Source organism: Lissotriton helveticus, chromosome 9, assembly GCF_964261635.1.
Source record: "Lissotriton helveticus chromosome 9, aLisHel1.1, whole genome shotgun sequence".
Lineage (NCBI taxonomy): Eukaryota > Metazoa > Chordata > Amphibia > Caudata > Salamandridae > Lissotriton > Lissotriton helveticus.
The window spans coordinates 1,247,222,066-1,247,236,401 of record NC_136070.1 but is presented as its reverse complement, the minus strand read 5'-3'; the positions used below and the strand labels follow the sequence as shown (position 1 = coordinate 1,247,236,401).

The 14,336-nt window shown below is 41.6% G+C and overlaps 1 protein-coding gene across 1 annotated transcript in view; it reads left to right on the top strand.

The window, feature by feature from the left end:
* Nucleotides 1-14,336, top strand: part of COL7A1 (collagen type VII alpha 1 chain) — a 313,236-nt gene that overhangs the window by 282,113 nt on the left and 16,787 nt on the right. Inside the window, exons 24-25 of the mRNA XM_078662399.1 lie at nt 8,386-8,511; nt 8,732-8,881. Of these exons, the coding sequence (XP_078518525.1) occupies nt 8,386-8,511; nt 8,732-8,881 (276 nt within the window). The remainder of the gene's footprint in view (nt 1-8,385; nt 8,512-8,731; nt 8,882-14,336) is intronic.

Here is a 14,336-nt window from a genome sequence, read left to right as displayed (position 1 = left end):
TTTAGGAGTCCGGTGCCAAGCATTCAGGGCCATAAAGTGAGCCAACCTTACATTATCCTCTCATATGTCTTGTAGTTCTCTACTGTAGTGTTGTTCAAACTGAACACCTCTGAGAGATTCACACTTCATTTTGAGGTATGTGGATAAGACTGTAGTGCACATACAGAGAAGAATATTGTGGCAAATGAACCTCTACCTTTCCCTCGACCTCAAACCTTCGGGTCACTGTGCTGGTATTTCCCATCACTGCTGTGAATGCTTTGGTGGAGTAGAAACTTGAAAACAAGAGGAGCTAGGCCCAATTGGACAGAACCCAGGTAGGGCCTTAATATATTTTGAAAAAAGAAGAAAACCTGGTGTCCTAATTATTTATGAATTATTTTTACGACAACCACACTATTTTCATTTAGTGATTGGGTTATTTTATTCACCCTCTTATTTTTAACAGCTCCTTTCTCTTTGAAGGACCTTTACATCTAAAACATGAAACACCACAATGTCATATACATATTTACATACATCACAATTTACACAGTACTTACATCAATATACAAAACTGAAATTTTCATGACAAAAACAATACTTTACACAAAACTTTATACAACCATAGATACATCATAAACAGACCAATGTGCTACACAAACTAAAGCGATGGCTCAATTGGATTTCATTGAGAGTACTGATAAACAAGTCTGAACTTTACAAATGGGGGTGGGGTCGCACACTACTCACACACCGGCATGTGTCGCCCCTAAGGACTCTGGTCAATGTAGTAAAGTGTTCGCGATGCATCATCTTTCGATCTTCTGCTATCTTCGCTGTCTTCGCCATCCCTTGACACGTGTTTCGGGGTATTACCCCTCATCAGCAGGGATAGGCCGTGTACTGGGGTTGCCGATGGCTGCCAATATCTGCCAGGTATAGTACCACTCAGGCGCGTAGGTGCGGGATCCCAGGTTCGTCAGCCCGCTGCTCAAGGGAGCTTTAAAGTTACAAATGGGGGTGGGGTCGTAAGTCTGAACTTTAGCCTGAATCAATTCTATTTCTTTTTTTGATCCTTTATCCACTTTTGCTACTTCATTAGCAACTGCTGACGCGTTTCAAGCATCACTAGTTCTCTATGGGGCTCTCATCAGGGCATCTCCTTTAACTTTGGTGGAGTAGAAGGCAGTGTCTGAGGTGTAGGTATTCCAGTGCCAGTGGGCATATATGGTATGGTGTTTGTAGCTTCTGAAAAACACTTGTTTAATGATGCTCATGCTTCAGGACTATTTGCTTGTGTTAGAGCAAAACTTCTGTATCACAACCACTATCTTGAGGAGATTGTGTGCCCTATTCCACTGACATCTAGTACAACTATCTGGTGTTTTTGTTTGGCTTTCATAGAGGACAGTGAGACCTTCATGGCTGTACAGCAAATTACCCAATCCTCAACTCACAGGCTTTCAATTTTCTTGTGGAGCAGGCGTGTCTCTCCAAGTACCACATTCCCAGTGTGGGCTCATAGGGTCAGATATACGACCAACAAAATAGCGCCTCGCAAATTGCGACTCATTTGCAACTTAAGATTTGCAAGGCGCTATTTGCCAAGTACAACAGTGTGTTTAACAGTGTTAGCGATTCCCAATGGGGTCGCAAATTGCAAGGCTATGAATATTAATGAGCCTCTCGCAATTTGCGAGCCCATTGGTGGCCTGCTGGGCTCAGCAGACCACCATGTCTGCGACTGCTTTTAAATAAAGCAGTTCTTTTTAATGCAGCTCGTTTCCTTAAAAGAAAACGGGATGCATTTAAAACAAATTAAAATAAACGTTTTCGTTTAATTTTTTAAGGGCAGGTAGTGGTCCCTGGGACCACTGTGTGCCCTTGTAAAATATTTTCTGAGCCTGTCACAAAGGGGTCCCCTGGAGACCCCTTCCCATTTGCGACTCCATTGCCACCCTTGTGAAGAGGGTGGTTGCAAAACATTCATGCATGGGTTAGAGAGTTGCTATTTGGAAGGGAACGCCCCTTCCAAATAGCGAGTCTCTAATCAAAGTTTTGCGAGTCGCAATTCATTTGCGACTCACACAATTGTGTTAGCACATAGCCATACCAATTTTAGCATGCGCAAACGGGTCTCTAACCCGTTTGCACATGGCCCTTAGAGTCTTTTGGCTTTCTGACTGAGCTACAAACAGATTTCCCATTTTGAGTCTAGGACTGAAACCCTGCTGTATGATTTATTTTGATTCCTGATGAAGCTTGGGGCACTTCTAGGACTTGAGGTATTCATCATTTTAATCACCTGTGATTTGCCCCCTCCAAGATACCCAGTTTATCCTATCTTCTGACGTCTGAACAGATAACATTCTATCATTTCTGAGTACTAACATTACTCACATACATCTGACCTCATTACTCACGTAAACTTGCCTTCATGTAACTCATCAACACTCGTCTGCTCCCAGGCAAACCTTGGGTTTATTTTTTCAAGACTAAGGCGGAGAATGAGTAGGCCATGGTTTCAGCTAGGATGCATTGATTGAAACAAATCAACAGAGAATGGGTTTAAAGTAGGGAGTGATGTGGTGTAGCGGCTAAGTTGCAGACTTATGATGCTGGTGACTTAGGTTCTAACCCTGGCTATTTGTGGAATGTCAATTATGCGTAAATGTTGCTTGTTGTATTGCCCTATCTATGACTAACTAGTTGCGTAAATGATCTACGTAACCATTCTTCCTCCTACAAGCTGATGCACTGCTGCGTTATTATGTAGAGTTTCCAAAATATATGCATTGAATGATAATCGCTGGGTGTGATCTTGGATGTCAATCATCTTGTGTCTCATAGCATCACAAGGTGATAGATTCCCTCTAAGCGCATATTCCTAAGACTGGACTCACTTCTCCACCATGTTACAGCCAATGCATCAATTAAGTAATAATGCTCAAGGCTCTTCTGTCTGATCCAGTGTGTCCGCTTGGAGTGTCGAAGTTGCTCTGGAGTACATCATCCCGTTTGAGGTTTGTGAAGAACATGAAGACAAGATCCGAAAGAGCGCTCATTAAAAGGGGGTTATGACACAGCCATTCTAACCCTCAATGGGAAGAAACCCAGTATAGGAGGATGCACCTTCATGCGGACAAGTACTCCAAGATGGTGGTATTGTTAGACTGATGGTGTGGGGAGGCTCCATGTAACAGAACCATATTTTCAATGAGAGTTTAGTGAGTGCCTGGAAGAGACTCTTAGCAGAAGAAGCCACAAAGAATAAATCAGGCGTAAAACCCCTACAGCAGCAAAGGAACAGAGTAAGCCACAATATTTTTCCATCATTTATATTAGAGTATAACAAAATATAAAAACGTCTCTAATAGCATGCACACATCACAAGAAACATACAATTAGGGGCTAAGGAGAAACACCTACAGGAGAAATACAAAACCTTAAAAATATGCAGAAAAAGGAGGGAAAATACAGATAATCAATGCAAGACAGGCCTCAGGGTGTGCTTCGCCAAGTATTTTTGAATACAGGAGGTGGTAATACAGGACTATATGTAAAGGACTCTTACACTCTTTGTGAATCAGCCCTGAAAAATCCAGCTCCCTCAGCAGTGAAACATGGCTACTGCTGGAGATATTGCATACCAGTGATGAACATCCTCACTGCACCTCTTCTCCTACACTCCATGTCACACTGGCAGTGACTGGTGCGGGTCACTGCACACCATTCTCCTATAACCCCTCTCACTCTGTCAGCCATTCATGCCCTCACTGCACCCCTCTTCCTACAATCCATGTCATTATGTCAGTGACTGATACCCTCACTGCACAGTATTCTCTATAATCCAGGTCACTCTGCAGTGATGGACACCCTCAGTGCACCACTTCTTTTAACCTCCTTGTCAATCTATCAATGATTGATGCCCTCAGTGCACCACTTCTCTTAACCTCGGTGTCAATCTGCCAGTGATTGATGCCCTCAGTGCACCACTTCTCTTAACCTCGGTGTCAATCTGCCAGTGATTGATACACTCATTGCACCCCTTCTCTTAACCTCGGTGTCAATCTGCCAGTGATTGATGCCCTCAGTGCACCACTTCTCTTAACCTCGGTGTCAATCTGCCAGTGATTGATGCCCTCAGTGCACCACTTCTCTTAACCTCGGTGTCAATCTGCCAGTGATTGATGCCCTCAGTGCACCACTTCTCTTAACCTCGGTGTCAATCTGCCAGTGATTGATGCCCTCATTGCACCTCTTCTCTTAACCTCTGTGTCAATCTGCCAGTGATTGACACCCTCACTGCACCTCTTCTCTTAACCTCTGTGTCAATCTGCCAGTGATTGACACCCTCACTGCACCTCTTCTCTTAACCTCGGTGTCAATCTGCCAGTGATTGATGCCCTCAGTGCACCACTTCTCTTAACCTCGGTGTCAATCTGCCAGTGATTGATGCCCTCAGTGCACCACTTCTCTTAACCTCGGTGTCAATCTGCCAGTGATTGATGCCCTCAGTGCACCACTTCTCTTAACCTCGGTGTCAATCTGCCAGTGATTGATGCCCTCATTGCACCTCTTCTCTTAACCTCTGTGTCAATCTGCCAGTGATTGACACCCTCACTGCACCTCTTCTCTTAACCTCTGTGTCAATCTGCCAGTGATTGACACCCTCACTGCACCTCTTCTCTTAACCTCTGTGTCAATCTGCCAGTGATTGATACCCTCATTGCACCACTACTCTTAACCTCCTTGTCAATCTGCCAGTGATTGATACCCTCAGTGCACCACTACTCTTAACCTCCTTGTCAATCTGCCAGTGATTGATACCCTCAGTGCACCACTTCTATTAACCTCCTTGCTAATCTGCCAGTGATTGATGCCCTCACTGCACCACTTCTTTTAACCTGTCAATCTGCAAGTGATTGATACCCTCATTGCACCACTTCTTTTAACCTCCTTGTCAATCTGCCAGTGATTGTTGCCCTCAGTGCACCACTTCTATTAACCTCCTTGCCAATCTGCCAGTGATTGATGCCCTCAGTGCACCACTTCTATTAACCCCTGTGTCACTCTTGCAGTGATTGATGTATTCATTGCACCACTTCTATTAACCTCCTTGTCAATCTGTCAGTAATCCATGATTTTATGCTAGTCTTATTGATACAATCACTGCCACCTTGTCTTATAAAAATGCAACTCTGGTAGCGATTGCTGTCCCCACTAGCCATTCTCCGAAGGTGAAGGGCACAAATATAGATTCCAAAATATTATGTAACCTAAATATATTGTCAAAAACATTGTCACTACAAAAATATCGTGGACCAGAATATCAAAGGTAAGAATATTGTTTTTTTAATGCATATCATTTTTACAAATATTGCTCTATAGAATATTGTTTACTTTAATATAGATGTAGTAAATATATTTTTAATGCATTTAATATATATTAGTACTTATATTAATTTTGACTGTTAGTATTATTAATATAATTGTCACTTTTTTCAAATGGAGTTTGTGACTTTTAATGTGTAATTAATTTTTTTTTAAAGATGTTATCATTTATATTGCAATAGCGGGTTTTTGGGTTTGTAGAGGAAGTTATTGAAATTATAAATCATTGTACTTTAATTTTAGCTTTTTATGGCAATTAAATATGTATTTAGTATTCATTTATGTAAATTACCTAATTCATAAATTGTTAATTAAATAATTTAAGTGTATTTTGTGACTTTTAATGTAACTATTGTCTGTAAAGTTTAATTACCAATTTATAATTTAGTAGGGGGTTTAGAGTTTGCTGGAAAATAGGGTAGGAAGTCATTTAAATTATATATTTTTTACATCATTTCTTTTTAATTTTTTTAATTTTAATGTGAATTAGATATTTATTTGGTAATTGGGTATGTAAATTGTTTAGTTGTTAAAAGTGTGAATTATTTGATGTATTCAATTATTAATTTGTTGATAAGTGTATGAATAATTAAGTTTGTGAAGCATATTTGATATTTATCATTGGTTTTATTTTTATTTGTTTTATGTAATTACTATCATTATTATTGAAATATTTATATTTTTGGCATGTTTGTGGTTATTTTATGGTCATAGGGACATAAGTATATTTATTTGAAATGCATTTATTACGTTTTTAATTTTTTTAATTGTTTTTTATTATAAAATGTGTATTAAATTTCATTACATTGTATTTATTTATATAATATAATTTGTTTTATTTTAAATATGTTTTAATAATACAGGGGCTCATTACGATAAAGGGTGGTCGGACCGCTGCTCGCTATCACGTTAGTCAGGAGACCGACTGGCGAGCAGGCGGCGGTCCAACCACTCAATTTGGATAAGACTGTCGTGCTGGCGGTTGGAAAAGTGTTCTTTTACATTGCGGCTTGTGCTGTGGCCCAGGAATAGAGCCGCAGCACAAGCTGCAACGTGAAAGAGCACTTTGTGCACATCCATGCACCGTGTGCCAGACACCATCTGGTGTCTGACACACGGTGCATGAATATGCGTGGGAGCACAACATGTGCCCTCAGGGCCACTTTACTATGGACCATGGGTGCCCTGTTGGGGCTCCCAAAGTGGGTTTTCGACAGGCTGTCGGAAAGGGACATCGTAATCCCTATGGAGGTGCCTACGCAGGCACTCCGTCCATGCTAAGGATATGATTCCGTCTACCGCCCCAACAGGATCCTAGAGCCTGTCAGAGGCAGTGGTCTTTCCCACCGACCTCTGCGGTCTGACCGCCTGCATCCTAATGCAGCAGTCGGACCGAAGGCCTGTCTGTCGGTTGGACCGCCACCGGCAGCCAGCCGGTGGTAGTCTCACCGACATCGTAATCAGGCCCTTTGTTTTGTTAGCTATTTAAATATTTTATTAGAAATATTAGGTCTTAAATGCTATATGTAAGGAATAATAAATCAAACGCCTGCAAAGTTTAACACTCCCCGCTTTGATTCAAATGGAGTAGGAATAGTAAATTTAGTCCCTTCAAAGCGGAACACTTTCCTTACTGTAGTTTACATTGGAGTTACATTACTTAGTTTTGCTACTGTTGAATAATTTTAATTTCTTTTATTTTTTAATTTTCTTTAGATATATTCTTTAAATGTATATTTATTTGAAATTATTTATTTATTTGTAATATATGTTTTTGTTGCTATGTTTATTTTTATTTGACTTTTTCAGTTATTGTTAATATTGCTGCTGTATTCTAATGTTTTAAATGTTGTTTTATATTTTTAAAATATAGATATATATATTTTATTCACATACTTAGTTCACAGTCATTACAGCTATTTGTATACATTTATTTTCATATTTAAATTAGATTATGTATACTTGTTGTTTTTTATATGTTAGTTACTTTTACTGTATTGTTAATATTTCTAATTTATTGGAATAAAAACTGTTGTTTAATGTTTTTAATATTTTTAAATAATATTATTTATATATAAAAATGGATATATATGTATCTATATATGTATTATTAAATCTATTTATTTTAAATAATGTGTATTCAGTACTTTATTATTTTCAATAAATTCTTTATAAGGCTAAATATAGACAGAGATTTATATATTGATAAATCAGTATTCTTTTTGACAATATTCTGTTCCATAATATTTTTGCCACAATATTTTTGTATTTTAAACTTGATATTTTTGTTGACGATATTTTTAAAGCAATATTTTTGTAATTCGATATTATTATTCTAGATATTCTGTTATACAACCTTTCGATTATGCTTATCATTCTGCTATTAATTGATACCCAGCTTGCGAACCATTTGCTTGCGCCTGCTGTTACTCTGAAATTGATCAATCCCCTCTTCATATAATTTTCCCATAATGCCACTCTGCCATTGGACTCCCTGTGCCCTTTTTACCTATAATTCCTGTTATGCTGCAAATGATTGATCCCTTTGATATATAATTCTTCAATAATGTCACCTTGTCATTGATTGATACTCTCCTTAAATTCCCTTCCCTTATACTTTTCATCACCCTGCCAGTAATTGATGCTATTATGGCTCCCTTCCACCATAATCCATATCACGCTCCCGGTGATTGATGGCCTTAGTGAACTACCTCTATCATCTGTGTCATTCTGTCTGTAATTAATGCCCTCACTATACCCCTATTCCTATAATCCATGATTGATACCCATGCTAAACCAGCTATAATCCATGCCTGCCTGCTAGTGACAGCCAATGATTGATGCACTCGTTGTATCAATTCTCCTATAATCCATGTCACGCTGTCAGTGAATGCTGCACTCACTGCATCCCTTCTCGCATAATGCTTTTCACTTTGCCATCGAATGATGTCTGCTATACTCTCCCTGCAAAGGCTTCCACCTCATCGTTTCTTCTTCTCCATCTTGCAGGGTTTGAGGAGGTGGGTATCGTGAGCCGACTGCGGATCTTTGAGTCGAACACCAATCGTATACGAGTAACATGGATTGGGATCCCAGGGGCCACTTCCTACAGGATCATGTGGAGTCGAACAGATGGTAATGTATCATTCACATGTGCAGTGAGTCGGAGAAGTAGAATCTGTCTTAGTATGCATCGCACCAAGAAACAGGTCAAGGTGGGGCTTTCCCGAAAGCTGTAAATCAAGAAGATCCATAACATGTGTACTGGGCTTTCTAAATCAAAGCATTGAGTTTTTAGGGGTGCAGCGAAGATCTCTAGTAGTCATGCTCATCATGTCAATATTCTGTTTTTTAGGGATTGGCACTGAGGGTACAAGAGAGGTGCCTGGGGACACCACCTCCTTCGACCTGGTGGATTTAGATGGAGGCGTGAACTACACAGTGAAAGTCATTGCAGTGATAAGAAATCAAGAAGGAGACCCTGTCTCTATCAATGTCAAGACACGTAGGTTCTCCACACTGTTTTTTTTAGTTGTCACAAGGGTTTCGCCATTATTTAGGGGTCCAACTGAGGGGCTCTGCATGTTCCAAATTGTAAAAACCATGTTATTTACACGAAAGCATAAAAATGGATCAATTCATTAATTTATTCATTGTGGGTTTTTTTTTAATTATGAGCTTCTTGGCCGCCTCTTCCACTGACTTTTAGAGAGTAGCGCAGTGGAGTTACCATATTATTGTATGTTGACCGGACACAGCATTTCTAATCAAAGGCCTGCTTTCTACAAATCATTGTGTGTTGGGAGCTGTAGTCACGATTTTCTTCAACTGAAACACATCTGGATTGGAACACCTTAAGTCTAGCACTGGAAACATGGAGCCCTGCTGATGGAGTGAACTGTATCCTTCAGTGGTTCAAGGATAGAAATATTGAAAAAACGACACCCAGAAGTACTCGACTTCAACCAGTGGTAGCCGGTAGGGTCCACAGACACTGATTTTTGGTGAGTGAAGCATATTTTCTTCACTGAGAATTTGGCCCAGAGCAAGATGGAGAAAAATAACCAGAAAGGAGAAAGAAGGAGGAAGACAAAGACTGAAAAACAGTGACAAAGAAAGAAAGCAGTTATGAAAACGAACCTGAAAGGTAATGTCTGTTGGCGGATGAAAGAGGCATGAGGTTGAATTAACACTACGAAGCCTTGGTATTCACTACCCCTAAAATTTGTTAGCATCAACCTTACACTTCTGCACAAAACTTTGGGACCAGGCACTTATTCTTTTAAAATTAGGCACTGGCATCCAGGGCAACAGAGAGCATGCCAACCATGATTCCTATTGTGATGCTGATAAGTCTGACTTGTAAGTAAGGATGAGCTGGAAAATCGACAGCATAGAGTAGTAAATCTCTACTCATGTCATGCATTCACCAGTTTGTTTACAATTTGTTGGGCATTAGCCTCATCCATCCGCACAGGAAGGGACATCACTAGATTTCCCATCATCCATCTGGACAGGAAGTGACATTGCTCGATTTCCTATGATCGATTGCACACAGGTAGTGACATCACTGGATTTCCCATCATTCATAAGCACAGGAAGGGACAGCATTGATTTCCAGCCAAAAATATCTTCACATAATGGAGACTCCAGCACGGACATGCAACAGGTGCGCTCGTAGCATGCATAAGGCATGCCGAAGACAAACCCAACAGCATCTATCTGCGCTCATCCACGACCAGTGTCAGGAGCCTTGGTCAACACCTACATGCCCCCATTTGCCAGTATCATCTGAGCCCACGGAATGAACATCATATCCTATGATGACGACACCCAGCTCAAACTCTTCCTCTCTGATAAGATGCGAAACACCAGGACCAGTTCTTACGCCTGCTTGACCAAAGCCGCCAGATGCATAAAACCAACTGCCTTAAGCTCAACATAGACAAGACAGAAGTAGTGATCTTCAGCTAAGATACCTCGCTTTGAGACTCCAACTGACGAATTTGACCCACAACCCTCCTGACAACCCATGCAAAGAACCTCTGAATAGTTATCAGCAACCAGCTAACCAATACTAGCCAAGTGAATACAGTCTTCATCTTCTGCTTCCACACACTCGATGCTCAAGACAATCTTCAAGTGGCACCCCACCAACACTCACAGAACCATCACCCAAGCCCTCTCATCATCATCACTAGATTATGGCAGCACACTCTATACTGAAATCAGCACTTAACTAACCAGAAAACTCCAGACCATACAAAGCTCTGCTGCCAGGCTTACTCTCAACCTCCCACCCTGCACTAACGACACCTCGCACCCTAGATCGCTTCACTGGCTCCCAATCTACAAACAAGCATACTTCAAACTCCTCACGCACACATACAAAGCTTTAGACATTGGCTCCATGGAGCACAACAACCACAAGAAATTCCACAAACCTACCAGACAGCCGGACTCCTACTTCCACCCTCCCCAACCCGGCACAAGCAGAACCAGATCCGTCGGTTGTGCCTTCTCCTATCTTCACTCCTGAACAACTTGCCTCGGAAAATCAAAGCCTCCTCTTCAGTTCTTGTAATCTGCAAGAAACTGAAGACCGCTCTTCACCTAGCCCCGATACTTACTCTGCCCATACAGCTCCTTCTTCAGGATATCCTGCCAGGTAAGTTGTGCACAATACAAATAAACATAACATAACATAAAATTAAATAACATAATGTAGTATAGTATAACATATCATCACATAACGTAATAAAACAAAACCTTCCATAACATAACAAAACATAACATAACAAAACATAACATAATGGGAATATGAAACCTGCAATTCTATACTATTGTTGGGAACATTTATGCTGGGTGAAAGATAGTGGTTAGACCACATCAAACCCATAAGCATTATAAGAAATGTGTCTTTAATGCGGTACGAAGTCCCGGGAAGTCTTTGGTGCTACTGGAAGGTACTGAAGAGAGCTGAGCCTTGGACATGCAGCGATCGGCCTCCATACTATTAGTATCTGCCCTACCCTATGGGTTGCTCAGCCTCAGGTGTAGGGTCTATTAGTAGCTAGTGATGGGTATTCTTGATAAAACAGCCCAGAACTGGAAACATGGTGCCCTGCTGATGTGAAGTGAACAGCACCCCCGGGAGATGGAAGGAGAGGAGGAATGGAAAAAAGACACCCAAGATGGGCGAGGGCAGGTTGACCATCAATGCCAACCAAGATGACTGATTTAAGCAGGACTTGAAAGGATGAGTCTCTAAATCAAGCTTTGAGTTGTACAGATGTCCAACAATCCTAGTTTCACAAGTGTGTCCTATTGTGTTTTGTCATGTAAATAACACCATCATCACACAGTTGTAAAAGCTGCGGAATAAAATAACTTTTTGGTATTTTTCTATCATTGTGGTTTTTAACATAATGCACATAACGTGAAGTATGAGTGCATCTGTGTCAGATGATGTTATTAAACCAGATATGTGGAGTAAAGGGATGTGTATTGACAGCCTTTATCTGAATCTGAACTCACTGCGTGCATAATCAGAGAGTAGCAGCAAATCTCAGCAGGGGTGCATTGCTGATAATGGAAAGGTACCAGCACTCCTCAGCAGGGGTGCAATGCTTATAATGGGAGAGTACCAGCACTCCTCAGCAGGGGTGCAATGCTTATAATGGGAGAGTACCAGCACTCCTCAGCAGGGATAACATACTAATAATCAAAGAGTGCCAGCACTCCTCAGCAGGGATAACATACTAATAATCAAAGAGTGCCAGCACTCCTTAGCAGAGATAAAATATGCATAATGGAAGAATAGCAGCACTCCTCAGCAGGGGTACAATGCTTATAATGGGAGGATAGCAGCACTCCTCAGCAGGGGTACAATGCTTATAAGGGGAGGATAGCAGCACTCCCCAGCAGGGGTGCATTACCTATGATGGAAGAGTACCAGCACTCCTCAGCAGGGTTGCATTACATATGATTGGAGAGTACCAGCACTCCTCAGCAGGGCTGCATTACATATGATGGGAGAGTACCAGCACTCCTCAGCAGGGGTGCATTACATATGATGGGAGATACCAGCACTCTTCAGCAGGGGTGCATTACCTATGATGGAAGAGTACCAGCACTCCTCAGCAGGGTTGCATTACATATGATTGGAGAGTACCAGCACTCCTCAGCAGGGTTGCATTACATATGATGGGAGAGTACCAGCACTCCTCAGCAGGGGTGCATTACATATGATGGGAGAGTACCAGCACTCTTCAGCAGGGGTGCATTACCTATGATGGAAGAGTACCAGCACTCCTCAGCAGGGTTGCATTACATATGATTGGAGAGTACCAGCACTCCTCAGGAGGGGTGCATTACATATGATGGGAGATACCAGCACTCTTCAGCAGGGGTGCATTACCTATGATGGAAGAGTACCAGCACTCCTCAGCAGGGTTGCATTACATATGATTGGAGAGTACCAGCACTCCTCAGCAGGGTTGCATTACATATGATGGGAGAGTACCAGCACTCCTCAGCAGGGGTGCATTACATATGATGGGAGAGTACCAGCACTCTTCAGCAGGGGTGCATTATCTATGATGGAAGAGTACCAGCACTCCTCAGCAGGGTTGCATTACATATGATTGGAGAGTACCAGCACTCCTCAGCAGGGGTGCATTACATATGATGGGAGAGTACCAGCACTCTTCAGCAGGGGTACAACGCTTATAATGTGAGAATAGCAGCACTCCCCAGGAGGGGTGCATTATCTATGATGGGAGAGAACAAGCACTCCTCAGCAGGGTTGCATTACATATGATTGGAGAGTACCAGCACTCCTCAGCAGGGTTGCATTACATATGATGGGAGAGTACCAGCACTCCTCAGCAGGGGTGCATTACATATGATGGGAGAGTACCAGCACTCTTCAGCAGGGGTGCATTACCTATGATGGAAGAGTACCAGCACTCCTCAGCAGGGTTGCATTACATATGATTGGAGAGTACCAGCCCTCTTCAGAAGGGATGCATTACATATGATGGGAGAGTACCAGTTCTCCTGGGCACTGATACAGTGCTTATAATGGGACATTACCAGCAGTCCTCAGCAGGGGTACAATGCTTATAATGGGAGAATACCAGCAGTCCTCGGCAAACAGTTAAGCTGTGATAGTGAGTACCAACACTTTTATATTTCCATTTCAAACACTGTTGGAGGAAGTATCTTTTTGGGGTCGCATGCAAAACTGTACCATTGGACCCTAAACCCCAAACCCCCTCAACATTGACCCCTTCATTGGCCATTCTGCCCAGAATTTGGCAAAATCAATGAGTATATTATGCCGTTTTTACAAAGGTGTGGTGCTTGTTGCATAAGACAATATAAATATTGGCGAACATGTTTAATTATATTTACTAAAAAAACAAATAACGAGACCTTATCTTTCTTTACACAGCTGAGAAAATAAGTGTTGCTATAAAACGATCCAAAGCAATTCTCCCAAAATCATCACTTGAAGGATAGTCATGGTTATGATAGACTGCAATCGTGCAATTATGCTGATGGATACAGTAATATCTCTCCTCACCCCCAATCTCTTCTCCCTTTCAATCCCTCTCAACCCTCCATTAGAAATGCACAGAGAGCAGTGGGCTCTGGAAGACAGGCATGGTTTTTAAGTTTCGGCTATATGGCACTCACTCGACTCAAAGATACTGGAGTGCTTTACATGAGCACCAGTTACATTACACAAAGACACATTCATTTTTGGCAGGCATGGGGAGGTTAAGTGATTTGCAGAGAATCACAGGATGTTGAACTGACGTTGAGACTCAAACCTGGTTCCACAACTCAAAAGTCGGCAGTTCGGGCTGTAATGCCATATCCTCTTCCTCTCTTGCATGACTGTGCGAGGAAGGGTGGCTTCATGAGAATTTAGTTAGAGTCATTGTAGTGAT